Here is a 16,558-nt window from a genome sequence, read left to right as displayed (position 1 = left end):
AACAGCACTGACTACAGAAAACACAAAACCATTTCAAAAGTAAGTTAGAGATGCTTCAGGTTAGCTACCACCCGGCCATTTCTCTCACAGAAGAGACCGCCCTGCCCACGAGTTGACAAACATGGTTTTTGACCTGTGCTCATCTTCATGGACAATGATTGACCGATGAGTGGAATCCATCGTATTTGTCTTACTGACTCGACTAAAAGTGGCCAAATCCCTGGCTGTGAGTGAGCCTGTTAACTGCTCATCAGTGCTCATCATGGAACTGTCCAGAACAGCTCTCCTGCTGGGCGCCCTCCTCTCCTCAGGTAAGATACACTTGGCGTGATTCTGGAGACTGGTGACTGCTCATCCAGATAACTTTGCTATGTTCCTGATTCAGTGTTAATATGAGCCGATTGGACAATGTGTTGTGTAGCACCCATCAGAGTCAATTCCTCCAATCTAACGTTTAATCATGTTGATTTAAAGAAAATGCTATTAGTTGTGTAGAGGATCTGCTGGGGGTCAAGTATGTCAATTGATCGTATGGGCCCAAAAATATTTAGGATGCATAAATGGATAGAGCACAGTGATTAGGACAGTCCTTTCTGACTCGGACAACATCAATTGGGTGGGAAACATGAAATGTTGGCAGCCAGGCCAGGGAGGAGATAGGTGGGCCAGATCCGGCTCTGAAACCAGCCCTGTGTTTGTGGATGTGACTGCAGCCAGTGCATCTGCAATAGACCACTATGTCAAGACAGAGGGGGCCTGGATCCTGTCCCTGGTGAAGAGAGAGTACAACATCGGCACAGCGGAGGGGTGTGCTGTCAAATGTGATCAGGAGTCAGAGTTCGTCTGCAGGTAAGTCACTGGATAAGCCATTCATGCAGGAAACTGGAGTCAGAAAACGTTTAAAATCTCAAAACAGGTTTGTTACACTCAGATAAGATGAGATATACCTTTATTCGTCCCACAATGGGGAAATTCAGGCATTACAGAGGCAACAAAAAAAAGACGTACCGTTTTTGCGGTGAATGTTTGGGATATGACATGGGAAAGATCCCGTGTAATCAGTGAGTGGTCATGTGTTTTTGTACGCTGTGTGCATGTGTCTGCAGGTCTTTTATGTACGTTGAGAAAGACCAAGAGTGCTGGACAATACCAGCCAATAGCAAGTCAGAAGAATCTGTCAGGAGAGCCAGCACGTCACTGTGGGAAAACAAACGTGAGTCCGTCAAGAGTCCAAACGAAAATCCTCAAATCTGGACACTGTCTGCAAATCAAACCCTAAGACATCATCCTGTTTTCAAGATATAAGTAGAAACCCTCTCAGTCTGGCTGGCAATGGTGCAATTCTGGAATATTCTTTCAGTGTGTGTAAACACAACAGGTCTCCTGTGTCTGCCTAGTTCAGGAGTTGTCTAAGGATCTTCCTGTAAGTGATGTTGCAAGGTCGTACATTCCAAAGTCAATTTGGAAACTCGGTTTGACTAAGACAATTCAAACCGGTTCTACCGTAATCTGCGTCCTACCACAAATGACTAGGACTCAATTGACTAGGACTAAGTTTACGAGGATTTATTTGTGTTTTTAAGTCCCGGGTTAATGTTTAGCCCGAGTGGTGCCAGAGTGTGTAAACAGAGGAGGACGATGTCCAAACACAGTGTGCGCGTCCCCCTTTGGACGATCAATGGGTTCAATGAATCACCTTGTCTTATCAGAGGGGGGCGTTTTAGAGGACAACAGGATCCCCGACTGTAGGAGGATCCTGATCCAGAGGATCGATCGATTACTGTAGAAGGATCTTTACCAAGTCCCTTAATCGGGGAATGTCTAATGATGCTGTGCCTCCGATGTGGATGCAAACACCAGACTTGTAGGATCTTTTGACTCCCAGTGTCCGAGTAGTTTGGGATTGGAAGCGGTTCGATGATACATCCTTTTTTCCCCCCACATTCCTTGATCTTATTCGCACTTATTTGCTCTCATGATACCTGACAATATCCCATTCGGATGTACTCCCTGTGCAGGAAATCCTTTGCAGTACGTGAACAGCACGAATAGCAAGGTCCAGGTTTAAAACTCTCTGCTCTATGATTCTTGAGGTCATTGCTGAGTGTTTAAATGGCTAACGCTCTTCTATAGTTCTCCAACCCCCTCAAACTTCTCGGTATGCAGTCACCCGGATAGGTTACCTAATGGGCATTACCAGCTCCAAACCACATCTCAGTGGAGAGGACGTTTGGCAACACCCCTCCCTGTTCTGCATCAGAGTACCTTGAAAAGGCACTCATACATCCTACAGTACATTTCTATGAAACGTTTTAACAACAAGGGGCAAAAAAGACGGGGTAATCGAATATAACACTTATGCAGAGATGAACTCACAATGGAGACAAGCATTGAGGAGTTTAGCTGTGCATGAGTATCAACCTATCTAAAAAACAAAGTTACACGTTTACAAATTTTACACACGATTATTGGTGGTTTGACATATCGATTGACTAGTAGCTTTACATTGACAGACATTTTTCTAAATATACGGTTTTGTTATATGAAATGAAAAATACCATATTTGGATCTTCTTCCTTTACAGGCTATCTCCTGGAGTGTGTGAACGGAATTGGTACTGACTACAGGGGGACCAAGACCAAGACCAAATCTGGGAAGACCTGTCAGAGATGGGCATCCAGATTCCCTCACAAACCCAAGTAGGTCTTCCTCGTATCAGACACACCAACTCGCGTCTCTTACAGTTTGTCAGAACACTGTAATCTGGACCCAGCTTCATATTCGTCCTGTCTTCTAACCATGGCTCGTCTCTCTGTTACCCACCCTGTTCCACTTCTACTCCAACTCCTCCACTCTCTCCTCCGCGCTCTCTCTCTTTCTCTCTCTTTCTCTCTCTCTCTCTCTCTCTCTCTCTCTCTCTCTCTCTCTCTCTCTCTCTCTCTGTCTCTCTCTCTCTCTCTCTCTGTCTCCCTCTCTCTCTCTCTCTTTCCATCTCTCCTCCCGGCCTCCCTTCTCTCGCTCCTTCTTCGCCTCCTTCAGCATCACGCCGCAGAGCCATCCGCGGGCCGACCTGGAGTCCAACTTCTGCAGGAACCCGGACGGAGACGCCGCCGGCCCCTGGTGCTACACCACGGACCCCATCACACGCTGGGAGACCTGCAACGTCCAGGACTGCACCGGTAACACCTGACACCCACCAGCAACACACACTACACACACACTCACTCTAAAAAAGTTACTGTCAAACGCAAAGGGCGCGGATACTGACAGAAGTGGGTCACGTTTTTCTGGTGTGTGTGTTTGTCAGAGGAGTGTATGTTCTGCAGTGGAGAGGACTACCGGGGGAAGATTTCCACCACAGAAAAAGGATACACCTGCCAGCACTGGAGCTCTCAGACACCTCATAACCACGGATACATCCCCAGCGCGTAGGACACACACCCACACAGAAATATACGCACACAAAAAATAGTACACACCACACACATGCATCTCCATTGCTAAATGACAAGAATGTTATCTCCCTTTCTCTCTCTGTCTCTCTCTGTGTCTCTCTCACTGTCTCTCACTGTCTCTCTCTCTCTCTCTCTCTTTCTCTCTCTCTGTCAGTCTCCCAGATAAGTACCTGGAGGAGAACTTCTGCAGGAATCCAGATGGAGACCCCCGGCCCTGGTGCTTCACCACAAACCCCGCCAAGCGCTGGGACTTCTGCTCCATCTCTCGCTGTGGTGAGAGACGAGGACCTCCCACCGCCTTCCCCGCCGCCTCCTCTTCCTCCCCGCCTCTCCTCCTCTCTTCTGCCTCGCTTGCCCTCTTCTCCTCTCCTCTACCTCTCTGACTTGCTCGTCTTCCATCTCGTCTGCTCTCTCCTCCTCCGGAGCTCCGCCCTCTCTCCCACCTTCTCCTGCCTCACCCTCCTGCTCTCTCTCCTTTACCTGCCTCCGTTTTGTGTTTGTTTTTTGACCTCCACCCTGCTCCCCCTCCCCCCTCCATTCTCTTTCATCTCTCTTCTGCCTAGTCGGTAGACTATCCTCGCCAGATGACTCTCCTTAGTAACCCCCCCCCCCCCCGTGCTCCTACCATGCCCTCCCCCTCCAGCTGCTGAACCCCCCACCATTGCCGGGGAGCTCACCTGTTCCACCGGAGATGGTAGCGCCTACAGAGGCACGGTTTCCGTGACGACCTCCGGCAAAATCTGCCAGGCATGGTCGGCCCAGGTGCCGCACAAACACAACCGCACACCCGACAACTACCCCTGCAAGTAAGACACGTGCACTTACACACACGCACACACACACACACGTACCCACATGCACACACCGAAGGAAAATATTGGATCGCTAATGACACTGTTGTATGTGTGTGTGTGTGTGTGTCAGAGACCTAGACCAGAACTATTGCCGTAACCCTGACAACGAGCGCATGCCGTGGTGCTACACCACTGACGCAGACACACGCTGGGAATACTGCAAGGTCCCTTCCTGTGGAGATGCGCCCGCACCAGGTGTGTGTAAGTGTGTGTATGTGAGTGTGTTGGCCTGTCTGTTTGGTGCCTCTAATGTATGGTACAACTTTCACGTCCTGTCCTGCTTCTCTGCCACATAATAATGAGTCATCAGAAAAATGTGATTCTGTGGCTCTAACTCTGCTAGACATTTGAAATAAATTGGTATCATTTGGACTCTCTGATTAGCTTCGTGAGAATATGTGTCATCATCCTGGACGTCTCATATGTCACATCCTCTTTATCTTCATGATGTTTTTCTATGAGCATAGATGATCCGGCGATTCCCCCAGAGACAGATGAATGCTACGAGGGCAACGGCAGCACCTACCGGGGTATGATGTCAGAGACTGTGAGCGGGAAGAAATGCCAGGCCTGGAGCTCCATGGTGCCTCACAACCACAAGAAGACCCCCAGGGACTTCCCAGATGCGTGAGGAACACACACTCTCAAAAACAACACGCACGCAAAACACCAACACACACACAGAAACACTCGCACCTTACACGTGGATAGTATGTTGTCTGGTAGCCCTATGACATGAATCAGTGTGGGGTCAAGGTGGTGTCTCTGGTTCAGCTCAAGGCTGTTCCTCTGAGGTGTACCTGTGTGTGTGTGTTCCAAACCTAACAAGCAGTCAGTCACCGTACGGAAGGTAAAGACACCTGTTGTCTCTCTGTCACTGCTGCCTAGCGACTTGAGGAGGAACCTGTGTCGTAACCCAGACGGAGACCGAGCCCCCTGGTGCTACACTACTGACCCCTCTGTCCGCTGGGAGTACTGCGGCGTGGAACGCTGCTCTGCCAAGCCTGTCACTCCCACGGCTGAAACCCCCAACTCCCCTTCGATGGAGGAGGTCCCCGAAACAGGTGCCTGGTTTCAGTCCGGCAGCTAGGCAATCCATTTGTTCAGTCAGTTACCTGGTTTGTGGGTCACTAGGTTACTAGCTTGTCAGTAACCCAGCTGATCGATCAGATAAGCTGTCATTCAAGGTTACTCACTAAATCCCTGTCGCTAACTCCTCTTTGTTCCTGAATTCTCCTCTGCCTCTCATGCAGGGGCGGATCTAAAAAAATATTCATGGGGTGGCAAGAGGGTGGCAGGAGATTTTGAGGGGTGGCACCCCCGTGACAGAAGTATATATGGTGATTTAATCGTTTAGTCATATTAATCAATGTTTATTTGGAATTTATTTTGATTTGGAATGCCCCCAAATTAAGACATTTGAACATAAGGCTAAATTATTATGGCACATTATTAAAGCCTTAATAAATCAAAGATATTGAGGAAACACTGAACACAAATTTCAAAAGTGTTTTCATTGATTTATTGGCTAATCCATAATAAACTATATCATCAAACCAATGTTTGGACAACTTGGCCGGCTAGTAGTAGAATAATGTGCCACAAGTTTGAAGTTTGTATGGTCCATTTTGACAAAAATGTTGAAGAAACACTGAAAATTGTGTGTCTTCAAATGGCTGCTATTCAAATTCAATTCAAATGCTGATTTTTTCGGCATTCAGCTGTCTACTCTTTTACCCCGGTCTCTAAATATGACACGGAGCCTGAACAGAGGTACAAATATGAATGTCTGTTGAATCTCGAATATAAAACTGATTTCACCTCGGTCTCAGTCGGCGCAGTGGGGAGGGTGGTTGGAGTCGTCTAGTGCTGGATTCACTTGCAGTGGGATATTAGCAGGCCCAAAATTCATCAAATAGAATGCATTGGTCTGAGGCAAAATTTTAATAAGCTTGTCAACTCATTATGTCTGTATTCTTTTCAAATTGTTTAACCTGTAAACAGAGACCATTTCCACGAGTGTAGGTAGTAGCCTAGGTCTGTGATAGCAATAAAAGGAAGTCTGTCAACCCTAAAACTGAAACAGTAGCTAACGTTTACATTAGACTATAGCCAAATTAAAACGTTAGTCAAAAATGCTAAGATTCAGCACTGAAGAATTGACACGGAAACACTTATTAACCAAAATTACAGGAATGGACAGGGACAGTGAGTGTTCAGGCGATCTTTATGTGGATGGATCAATACTTTTCTGCAAAGTCTGTCAACATTCAATCGACCATAGCCTATTCCGCGTTAAACTGTTGTGGAACATCTTCGGTCGCTCCGACAAAAGAACAGGAAGGCTATTGTAATTCCACAGTTTTTTAGTCTGAATAACATGTAACATGCAGAACATGTAAACAAATCAGCAGATTTTTGGGGGGCTTGTATAGAAATTCACTCTCGCAAATGTACCAGTGGGTAGGGGGGTTTGAGTCATGTAGTGCTGCATTCACTTGCAGTGGGATATTAGAAATTCGCTCTCGCAAATGTCAGATGAGCCACAACCTTTCTTTGTTTTCAAAGCTGCCAACTGGGGTGGCAGCTGGGGTGGCAAGGCTATTTTTAGGGTGGCAGTTGCCACCCCATGCACCCCGGTAGATCCGCCCCTGCTCTCATGTCTTTCCCCTGTCTCCTCGCTTGCCTCTCCCTGCCTTCCCCTGCCTCTCTCGTTTCCTCCCTGCCTCCCTGTCTCTCCTCTCTCTCCCCCTTCCCTTCATCCCTCTCCCTGCCTCCCCCTGCCTCTCTCGTTTCCTCCCTGCCTCCCTGTCTCTCCTCTCTCTCCCCCTTCCCTTCATCCCTCTACTGCCTCCCCCTGCCTCTCTCGTCTCCTGCTTGGCTGCCTCGTCTCGCCCTGCCCCTGTTGCCTCCTCCAGACTGCAAGGTGGGTGACGGAACGACTTATCGGGGCTCCATCTCCATGACCCAGCTGGGGGTGACCTGCCAGGCCTGGTCCTCCCAGAGCCCCCACCAGCATGCCTCCTTCACCCCTGTGACGCACCCCACCAAGGGCCTCGGCTCCAACGTAGGTCCCTGGACCCCCACAACCCAGGCCACTGGGACACTACACTGATTTGTTTATTGTTTATTTATTAAGGATCCCCATTAGTCTACACCATGGTGTAAACTATTCTTCCCGGGGTCCAGGCAAAAAAAAATATTACAAGCTTGAGTTAGGTCTGTGTTTGGGGAAGGTCTTTGAATTTTGGTTCCGGACTTTCTTCCTGCTGTTTCTCAGAGCTGCCGAAACCCAGATGGTGATTCCAATGGGCCCTGGTGCTACACCACTGACCGCAGCAAGAAATGGGACTACTGTATCATCCCTGACTGTGGTACGCACATTAAGACACTACACATCACTCTGAACACGCTACACATAGTACACACATATGTAGCATAGGATGTGTGATATCAATAATATTGACCTCCCCATAACCCAGTACATTCTTGTTTACATTTACATTACATCTACATTTGTTCATTTAGCAGACACTTTTATCCAAAGCGCCTTCCAAGAGAGAGCTTTACAAAGTGCATAGGTCACTGATAATAACAACAAGATAGCCCCAAAGCATTGTGGGTAGCCAAAACAAGAAGCACACATGGTGAACAACAATAAGTGCCAAAGGCTCCTCCTCTTTGTCCCGGTCAGGTCAGAAGTGCGGCCAGCCTGCCATCAAACCTAAGAGGTGTTTCGGTCGCATCGTTGGAGGCTGCGTGTCCAAACCTCACTCATGGCCGTGGCAGATCAGCCTGCGAACCAAGTAGGGCTTGAAGTCTTTAAACAGAAAACAATGGAGTCATCCCGTGAATGAACGCTTGAAGAAATGCGTGAATGAATGAAGGACGCGTGGGAGCGACCGGTTCACCTTGTTCCCCTCTGTCTCCTTGCCCTCCTGCAGCACTGGGATTCACTTCTGTGGAGGGACCCTCATCGCCCCTCAGTGGGTTCTGACAGCTGCTCACTGTCTGGAGAGGTCAGTGTCACTGGCAGGGTGTGGTCCAGCTACAGGCATTCAGCTTTTGACATTATCTATCTACAGGACGTTACTCTATACAGCTACAGGCATGTCATGCTAGGAAGCTACTGTAGCTAAAGCTACAGTTGACTGCCATTAGACTTTCTCTGCTTGTTATGCAAATTTGTTAGGTTATAGTATTACAAACACAATCTGTCTGCATAAATACACAATGCTTCAATATACTAAAGTTGAATTACAATACACCATACCTACATACAGTTGTCCAAACTTTTGACTGGTACTGTATGTATACGGATAATAAGTATATACTGTCATTTGTATGTTCATGTGTGTGTGTGTGTGTGTGTGTGTGTGTGTGTGTGTGTGTGTGTGTGTGTGTGTGTGTAAGGTCCAAGAGGCCGTCAGCCTACAAGGTTTACCTGGGGACCTACAAGGAGCGGGGCTACGAGGCCTCCAAGCAGGAGAAGAACCTGGAGAAGCTGATTGTGGAGCCCGGTGGTGCCGACATCGCCCTGCTCAAACTAGACAGGTGGGTCCATCTACCAGCCTGCATGCCAGCATGCAGGAGACAAGCCTCACCCATTTGCTGTTTGGTATAAATGACCACTTGATGTGTCAACGTTCAGCTCCATAGTCGATGGGAGAATGTGTTTTTACATGTTTATTTGTGTGTGTGTGTGTGTGTGTGTGTGTTTCCAGTCCCGCTCTCCTGAATGACAAAGTGCAACCTGCCTGTTTACCTCAGAAGGACTATGTGGTTCCAAGTGGGACAGAGTGCTACGTAACAGGCTGGGGGGAGACGCAAGGTATAACTCAACACTCGGGTCTTCAGTAGGTGTGTGTGTGTTCAGGCTCCTAAGAAGAGCCCAATACACTGAACGTTTCCCCACTTCCTCCTTGTTCATCACACAAGGGGAGATAAAAGATATAAACCAGAGAGACTGCATGTGAACTAGTGATGTATAGTGTTTTAACTACAGAGAAACTGACAGTGTGACAGGAGGTGTGACAGGAGGTGTGACAGGAGGTGTGACAGTGTGACACGAGGTGTGACAGGAGGTGTGACAGTGTGACAGAAGGTGTGACAGTGTGACAGTGTGACAGGAGGTGTGACAGTGTGACAGGAGGTGTGACAGTTTGACAGTGTGACAGGAGGTGTGACAGTTTGACAGTGTGAGAGGAGGTGTGACAGTGTGACAGAAGGTGTGACAGTTTGACAGGAGGTGTGATAGTGTGACAGAAGGTGTGACAGTAGGTGTGACAGTGTGAGAGGAGGTGTGACAGGAGGTGTGACAGGAGGTGTGACAGTGTGAGAGGAGGTGTGACAGGAGGTGTGACAGGAGGTGTGACAGGAGGTGTGACAGTTTGACAGTGTGACAGGAGGTGTGACAGTGTGACAGGAGGTGTGACAGTTTGACAGTGTGAGAGGAGGTGTGACAGTGTGACAGAAGGTGTGACAGTTTGACAGGAGGTGTGATAGTGTGACAGAAGGTGTGACAGTGTGACAGGAGGTGTGACAGTGTGACAGGAGGTGTGATAGTGTGTCAGGAGGTGTGACAGGAGGTGTGACAGGAGGTGTGACAGGAGGTGTGACAGTTTGACAGGAGGTGTGACAGTGTGACAGGAGGTGTGACAGTTTGACAGTGTGACAGGAGGTGTGACAGGAGGTGTGACAGTTTGACAGTGTGACAGGAGGTGTGACAGGAGGTGTGACAGTGTGACAGGAGGTGTGACAGTGTGACAGGAGGTGTGACAGTGTGACAGTGTGAGAGGAGGTGTGACAGGAGGTGTGACAGTGTGTCAGGAGGTGTGACAGGAGGTGTGACAGTGTGTCAGGAGGTGTGACAGGAGGTGTGACAGGAGGTGTGACAGTGTGACAGTGTGACAGGAGGTGTGACAGTGTGACAGGAGGTGTCCGACGACTCTGTGCATTACTTGAGAAATGATCCTAACAGTGACCCTGGCTCCTTGTGCTGCAGGTACGGGAGGAGAGGGCGTCCTGAAGGAGACAGGCTTCCCTGTCATCGAGAACAAGGTGTGTAACCGGCCGTCCTACCTGGCCGGCCGGGTGAAGGACCACGAGATGTGTGCAGGGAACATCGAGGGAGGAACAGACAGCTGCCAGGTTTGATGATGAGGATGGTGGTGCTGATGGTGGGGATGATTGTGATGATGGTGATTTAGATGCTGGTGATAATGGTAATGATGATTACGATGATGGTGATGGTGGTAATGATGACAAGAGTAATGATGGTGAAAACTAGGAGTGTAATACTTAACAATCAAGGTCACAACAAAGTTAACACTGATTAAAATAATGAAAAATAATGGTGGAATAAAAACCTTAAGGTCCTGAATTGCAAAGTAAAAGCGATGATGAAAATGCTACTGATGATAATGATGACAACGGTGGTGAAAACTTTGATGAAGATTGTGAAAATAACCTTAACCCATCGTCCCATCTCCAGGGTGACAGTGGTGGCCCCCTGGTGTGCCATGCCCAGAATGCCTTTGTCCTGCAGGGCGTCACCTCCTGGGGGTTGGGCTGTGCCAACGCCATGAAGCCAGGTGTCTACGCTCGGGTCGCCAAGTTTGTTGACTGGATAGACAGCACCATAAAAGCCAACTAGCGTAGCTCGTTGCCCAACACTGTGTTTACCAGTCTCTGCAGCAGCTGATGAGGTCATGTGCTAGCCCCTCTATGTTGTACAGTCCCACTGGTCTAATTCTGTTATAAAGACCTGAGAAGATCTGAAGATCAGTTGGTGATTTTGTGTCGCCGCCTTACAATTAAGGGATGGAATCATTGAAGAAAAATATGTTCTTAATTAACCTGCCTCGTTAGTATTAAGTATTAAGAAGCCCCAGTCTCTGGGGCGTGCCTCATGGTGATAGTACAGGAAGTTGAATGAACTTCCTGACTTGTTTGATGGAGGAATGGAGGAGGTTCTGGAGTAATAAAGCTGTATAAACAATTCAAACGCCCCATGTTCAATACTCACACATTTTTCAGTTGTACAAGTTGTTTATTTCACCAGGGAAAAACAATGGAAACTGGAGTTGACCATTTTTCACAATACAGTGCTGTTTCACAAGCATGGAAAACACAAACAGAAAATGAAAACAAAACAATGTAGTGCTAGGAAGTTTAAAAAAGTGCCACTAGGAAGATACCATAGTGGTTTTATTTTAATACTTTTTTAAGTTTTAACCAATATTTCCTCATTAGCTATTAAGATTGATGACAGCGATGTCATAAATAAATACTGATTACACGTACATACAAACAAACAAACAAACAAACAAACATACATACATACATACATACATACATACATACATACATACATACATACATACATACATACATACATACATACATACATACATACATACATACATACATACATACATACACATCCTGTTCAGTACTCAGTAGCTCTCTTTCTCTTTATACTGTCATTGTTTCTTTGTTGGCTGTCATATCAGAGGGCAAGAGATTGGTCATCTGTTGGACGTTCCATGAGTTCTCTTTTTTTCTGTAACAAACACCAAAACCATGCCTGTCTACATTTGGTTTGAGATTTGCTTCCTATAGATCTTCTAAAACATGGTTGAGGAGACTGACCTGTTGGGGAATTCAATGTCATCGATGGTTTCAGGAAGAGGAACTCCCCTAGTCTCAGGAAGCAGCAGGACCAGCCCTCCTGCTACAAACGCTATGGCTCCTGGGAATGGCACAGCACAGACACACACACATACACACACACACACAACTTTGTTTTTCTATCCTAGTGGGGTCCGACCATTGACTTCCATTCAAAATATGTGTCATATCTAACAACCCCTAACTCTAATCTTAACCCTGGAGTGTGTCTGTGCGTCTTAACAAAATGTGTTCCGCTACATGATTCTGTCACAGTAATACAACGCTGGACCCACCAAAGATGATAAGGGGCAGCTCCAGCCAGATGACAGCCAGCCTGTAGAGCAGGAAGGGAGCCACGATGCCTCCGACGTCACACAGAGTCGAGCACACGGACACCCCCAGGTTCCTGCCAAGTAAAAGGCAAAGACCCATCAAACGTTAAGTGCAGTTGATTTCGCTGTCTCAATACAATGAAGCTAATAAAAAGGGATGCAAAACAGGTGGACACTTCCTTGCCATGATCCCTAAATTTGTCCCTAAACACTTGTTCAAAGGTTTTTGTCACCCTGTTCTTTAGGTATATCCTACATACAGCATGGCGTGTGGATCACTGAACCACCAATCACCTCCGTTATAAAACAGACTCGGGCCTTACCTGATAAAAGTGGGGTAAAGCTCGGTGTTGACAAACACCACCATCTCAAAAGCCATGGTGATGCCTAGCCTGCCGATACAGGCCACGGCTGTCTTGAACCAGAACATACCTGAGAAGGAGAGGGAGAACACTGGCGATAACTGCAGATACATCGCCAGCAACAACAGTTGTGACATGTTCAGTTCAAGACTATGTTGGGCCCTGAGCTTTCAACCGTTGGATTCCAATATGTTGCGTGCATGTATGTATATTCAACCCTTTAAAATCCAAGGCAACGACTCCATAGAAGTGAACACCTTTCAAAAACATAACAATTGTAAGCTTAAGACTACACTGTAAACACTCCATTGACCCAATGTAACAGACACCCTTAACCACAAGGCTCTGACATCATATGGCTTCCTGAAGCAACCTTGCTACATTCTCTCACTGTCAGGTATGAAGGCGGTGATGATACAGGAGGCTCCGGCCACTATGTTGGCGGTGGCGAAGGGGAGACGGCGCCCGACGCGCTCGATGGTAAAGAGGATGAGGAAGGCAGCGGGGAACTCTACCAGGCCTGAGATCAGGAAGTCGATGTACACATTTCCTCCAGTGATCCCCACACGCATGATGAGCCCCTGGTAGACCACAGCGCTGGTGAACCTGGGGTGTGGACAGATAGCTGTATGAGGTCCAGACACGAGCCACTAGTCAGGCTGGAGACCCCATTTTCAATGGGTCTTTAAAGGGATTTCATTTCATCAAAACATTAGGGCTTGAAAAAAATGTTCAGGCCTCAACCATGATCTTGTGTTCAGCAGTAGATGCTTAGGTTCCTATGAAGAAAGCTGGTGGTTTACATCACCTCCATCACACATACATACGTACATACAAACCCCTCCGTTATATATACATACAATCCCAATCCTTCATACATAGGTCAAACTAAAATTGCTGTGGAGCTCTCACCAGTTAAACATGAGGATGAAGGTGTGTTTCCTCATGTTGGGCGTTTTGATCAAGTCTACGAAGGAGGCGGTGGAGAGGTCTGCGTTGTCATCTCTCATCGTCTGGGAACGTACAAAAACAGAACAGTAACTCTAAAATAGTACAAGGTCATATGCTCCTGACTGTCGCTCACCTCGATGTTCTTGGAGAGCGTCTTGTTGTTCTCCTTGGCTATGGCTTCGGTGATCTCCACAGCTTTCCTGGCCTTGCCCTGAGAGAGGAGCCATCTGGGAGACTCTGGGAGAAACCTGGTGGGACAACACTGAGGTCAGTGTGTGTGTGTGTGTGTGTGTGTAGTAGTGTTTGCTGCTGTGTATGTGTGTAGTAGTAGTGTTTGCTTCTGTGTGTGTGTGTGTGTGTGTTGTAGGGTTTGCTTCTCTTTCTGTGTGTATGGGTGTGCGGTAGTGTTTGGTTTTGAGTGTGTCTCACCAGTAGTATGCCAGGAAGAAGATGAAGGGCACAGTGAAGACCACCTGTAGCCAGCGCCAGTCCGTTATGTAGTAGGCTAGGAGGGGGAGGATGAGGATGCCCACGCTGAAGAACATCTGGTAGATCACCCCCACCGTCCTCCTGTACTCCACACCCACTATCTCTGTCACTAGTAGAACAATAGAACCCCTTTGGAATTAATCCCACTCAGAAAATTCGATATCTGGAATCATAACATGTCCTGATGGAAAAAATTGAAGATGTATCTTTTTATTCTGTATATGGTACTGTGTTTAGCTTTGTGTACAAAGAGAGGCCTACCCCCAAATCTGAACTCTGGGTAACACTAGGCTTATGTGAACAAGGTGACCTGGGCTTGACCATCATCTTACTGGAGAGGTCATAAAAGAGTTAATCATATGGTCAAGCTCAGAGAGCACACGCACGCACGCACTCACACACACACTCAAACACGCACGCACTCACACACACACACTCAAACACGCACACACGCGTGCCAGGTCTATGCAAGGGAGCCAATGAAAGAAGAGCCATGGGACATTTGCATGCCTTTGTTCAATGACTGTCAAGAGCGGTTCTGTTTAAATAGGTAGCTAGCTCAACAAGCTAGTGGACAAACTTTGTAGCACCATGGCGTGTGATGTTTTGTCTCCTTGTGGGCTGGCCGCAAGCAATAAAGCTTTCTTAACTTTTTCACCGACAGACAAAGCTTGATAGATTAATATTTCTGACAAAACCCCTGAATGAAACGTGAATTCATGTGACCGCGTAAGTATGTGTGTTTGTTTTAGCCTCTTACTGAGGACATAACCGGACATCCAGCCTCCCTTCGCTCCAAAACCAAAGATGGCTCTGAAGACCAGCATGGAAATGTAGTTAGGAGACACTGCCACCAGAATGCCAGCTACTGCGTTCAACACATTAGACATCAGGAAGCTCATCTTCCTGCCAAACCTGTAGGTGCAAAAATATGGTTATGGAAAGAAGATGGAGGCGTAAAACAACAACATTTGTTGATATCATCAATAGTAACTCATTAGCTATGTTAGCTTGAAATTAGTTTTATTCTATGGTGTTTACTGTCAGTTAGCTAGTCAATAATACAGTTGGTCCAAGTAACCAGCTGCAAAGCCTTACCTGTCGGCCAGGTAACCAATCGCAATGGAGCCAAAAAGAAAGCCGATGTTGAGTGTGGCCTGGAACATGTCCACCACCCAAGCGTCCCCACACACCAGATCAAACTGGAAACAAGACATATCAACATTCTCCAATATATCTGTTCCTTCTCTGTCTTTTGAGCCAGTCTCTCAGGACTAGAACTCACCTCAGTGACAAATGAACTTCGACCCTCATAGTCGTATTCCCAGCCGTCCCTGCAGGTGGTCATGGGAGTTGTCCTGAGGTCTATCTCTGGGGCCAGACAGCTGAGGTCTGTAGAGTTCCAGTCCAGGTCGTACCTCTCACACTGGCTGTGGACCATCCCCCCAGCAGAGGAGTTCACCAGAGGCACCGTCAGCCTGCGCGTGTCCTCCAGGCTCCATCCACAGCCCCTCCGGAGGTCGCTCACCCCCTGGTCACGGCACCAGTGCTCCGGGGTGAAACCCTGGAACACGATGCCCACGTAGACGCCGGCGAAGGGAAGCGACACTAAACACATCAGCGAGAAGATACGCTTCTGGCAACGGCCAAAGGTTCCGGCTTCTTCCAGGATATCATCGAAGGTCGCCATAGTTGTTACGCTGGGCAGGAGAGGTCCAGGTAGAGTCCTGAAACTGCTACTCATGCAGCTGCAGGGGTCTGTGTGTGGGGTTTTAACAGCCGTGATCTGATCTAAAGTCCAAATCAGAAACTGACCTTGGACCTACAGTATGGTGTTGAAACCAACTAACCATGCTACGAGACATCAACAGAGGCCCCGGTTACTGTTTAATCCAGCCTGACATTGATGCTACTGGAACTATGCAACAAATCTCTTAGACTGGGTGTAATGGTCACCTTGCGGTTTGTCACATTGCCAGCACAAATGAGCCCTCTACTCTAGCATTATGTTTAATGATAATAATACATTTTATTTTCCAATGTGCCTTTCTTGGCACTCAAGGACACCGTACAGATGTATATATAAAAAAAAAAAACACATCAAAAGCAGCAGAAAAATTAGAAATACAACAACATTAAAAACAACAAAAGGAAGCTGTGCAAATTAAATTACGTGGAATAGGCAGTAGTAAAGAGATGTGTTTTGGGTTGTGATTTGAAATGGGGGAATGAATCAATATGTCTGAGTTGGGGTGGTAGTGAGTTCCGGAGACGGGGAGCAGAGCGGCTGAATGCTCGACTCCCCATGGTGTGTTGTAGACATTTTGGTCATATGCATATATGTATGTGTATGAAATCTATAATCTTCTATGTTCATTGGTAAGAGACAGGAAGGGAAGGTGCTGATGGCTCTGTGGGCAGCTTGCCCTGGAGGATGGGTG

At 47.4% G+C, this 16,558-nt stretch overlaps 2 protein-coding genes across 5 annotated transcripts; one reads left to right on the top strand and one right to left on the bottom strand.

Moving 5' to 3' along the window:
* The first annotated feature begins 177 nt into the window (after positions 1-177).
* On the top strand, positions 178-11,315 carry plg (plasminogen). Of its 4 annotated transcripts, none has more exons than XM_084699546.1 (20): positions 205-311; positions 714-849; positions 1,107-1,213; positions 2,585-2,699; positions 3,040-3,179; positions 3,308-3,428; positions 3,610-3,728; positions 4,099-4,261; positions 4,380-4,504; positions 4,777-4,936; positions 5,198-5,373; positions 5,563-5,649; positions 7,228-7,376; positions 7,590-7,683; positions 8,004-8,115; positions 8,254-8,328; positions 8,723-8,863; positions 9,034-9,140; positions 10,314-10,459; positions 10,803-11,315. In XM_084699546.1, exons 1-20 carry the CDS (start codon positions 263-265, stop codon positions 10,962-10,964), a joined length of 2,484 nt encoding a protein of 827 aa, XP_084555672.1. In that variant the 5' UTR covers positions 205-262; the 3' UTR covers positions 10,965-11,315. The 4 variants fall into 4 exon arrangements, with proteins under 4 accessions (XP_084555674.1, XP_084555672.1, XP_084555671.1 ...); XM_084699545.1 differs by having other exon boundaries at positions 4,380-4,510; XM_084699548.1 differs by lacking the exon at positions 5,563-5,649 and having other exon boundaries at positions 178-311.
* A 24-nt stretch (positions 11,316-11,339) lies between these two features.
* On the bottom strand, positions 11,340-16,019 carry LOC146286678 (solute carrier family 22 member 2-like). Its single transcript, XM_084699549.1, has 11 exons — positions 15,403-16,019; positions 15,216-15,319; positions 14,878-15,032; positions 14,058-14,226; positions 13,762-13,876; positions 13,590-13,690; positions 13,069-13,283; positions 12,639-12,747; positions 12,277-12,389; positions 11,963-12,062; positions 11,340-11,873 (listed from the first exon to the last, which is right to left on the bottom strand). The coding sequence occupies exons 1-11, from the start codon at positions 15,859-15,861 to the stop codon at positions 11,786-11,788; spliced, it is 1,728 nt and encodes a 575-aa protein (XP_084555675.1). The 5' UTR covers positions 15,862-16,019; the 3' UTR covers positions 11,340-11,785.
* Between the last annotated feature and the right edge of the window lie 539 nt (positions 16,020-16,558).

Source organism: Hypomesus nipponensis, chromosome 6, assembly GCF_054491055.1.
Source record: "Hypomesus nipponensis isolate SF chromosome 6, ASM5449105v1, whole genome shotgun sequence".
NCBI classification, from domain to species: domain Eukaryota; kingdom Metazoa; phylum Chordata; class Actinopteri; order Osmeriformes; family Osmeridae; genus Hypomesus; species Hypomesus nipponensis.
The sequence above is the reverse complement of the archived record's forward strand: the minus strand, read 5'-3'. Positions and strand labels throughout refer to the sequence as shown.

Bases quoted from the DNA above. Each gene is read 5' to 3' on its own strand.
- plg (XM_084699545.1), top strand. From the start codon at position 263: ATGGAACTGTCCAGAACAGCTCTCCTGCTGGGCGCCCTCCTCTCCTCA. The intron at 850-1,106 runs GTAAGTCACTGG...ATGTGTCTGCAG, and splicing joins GAGTCAGAGTTCGTCTGCAG to GTCTTTTATGTACGTTGAGA. The intron at 7,684-8,003 runs GTACGCACATTA...TGTCCCGGTCAG, and splicing joins CTGTATCATCCCTGACTGTG to GTCAGAAGTGCGGCCAGCCT.
- LOC146286678 (XM_084699549.1), bottom strand. From the start codon at position 15,861: ATGAGTAGCAGTTTCAGGACTCTACCTGGACCTCTCCTGCCCAGCGTA. The intron at 13,284-13,589 runs GTGAGAGCTCCA...TCCACACCCCAG, and splicing joins TTCATCCTCATGTTTAACTG to GTTCACCAGCGCTGTGGTCT. The intron at 12,063-12,276 runs GTGGGTCCAGCG...TGCCATTCCCAG, and splicing joins GCTGCCCCTTATCATCTTTG to GAGCCATAGCGTTTGTAGCA.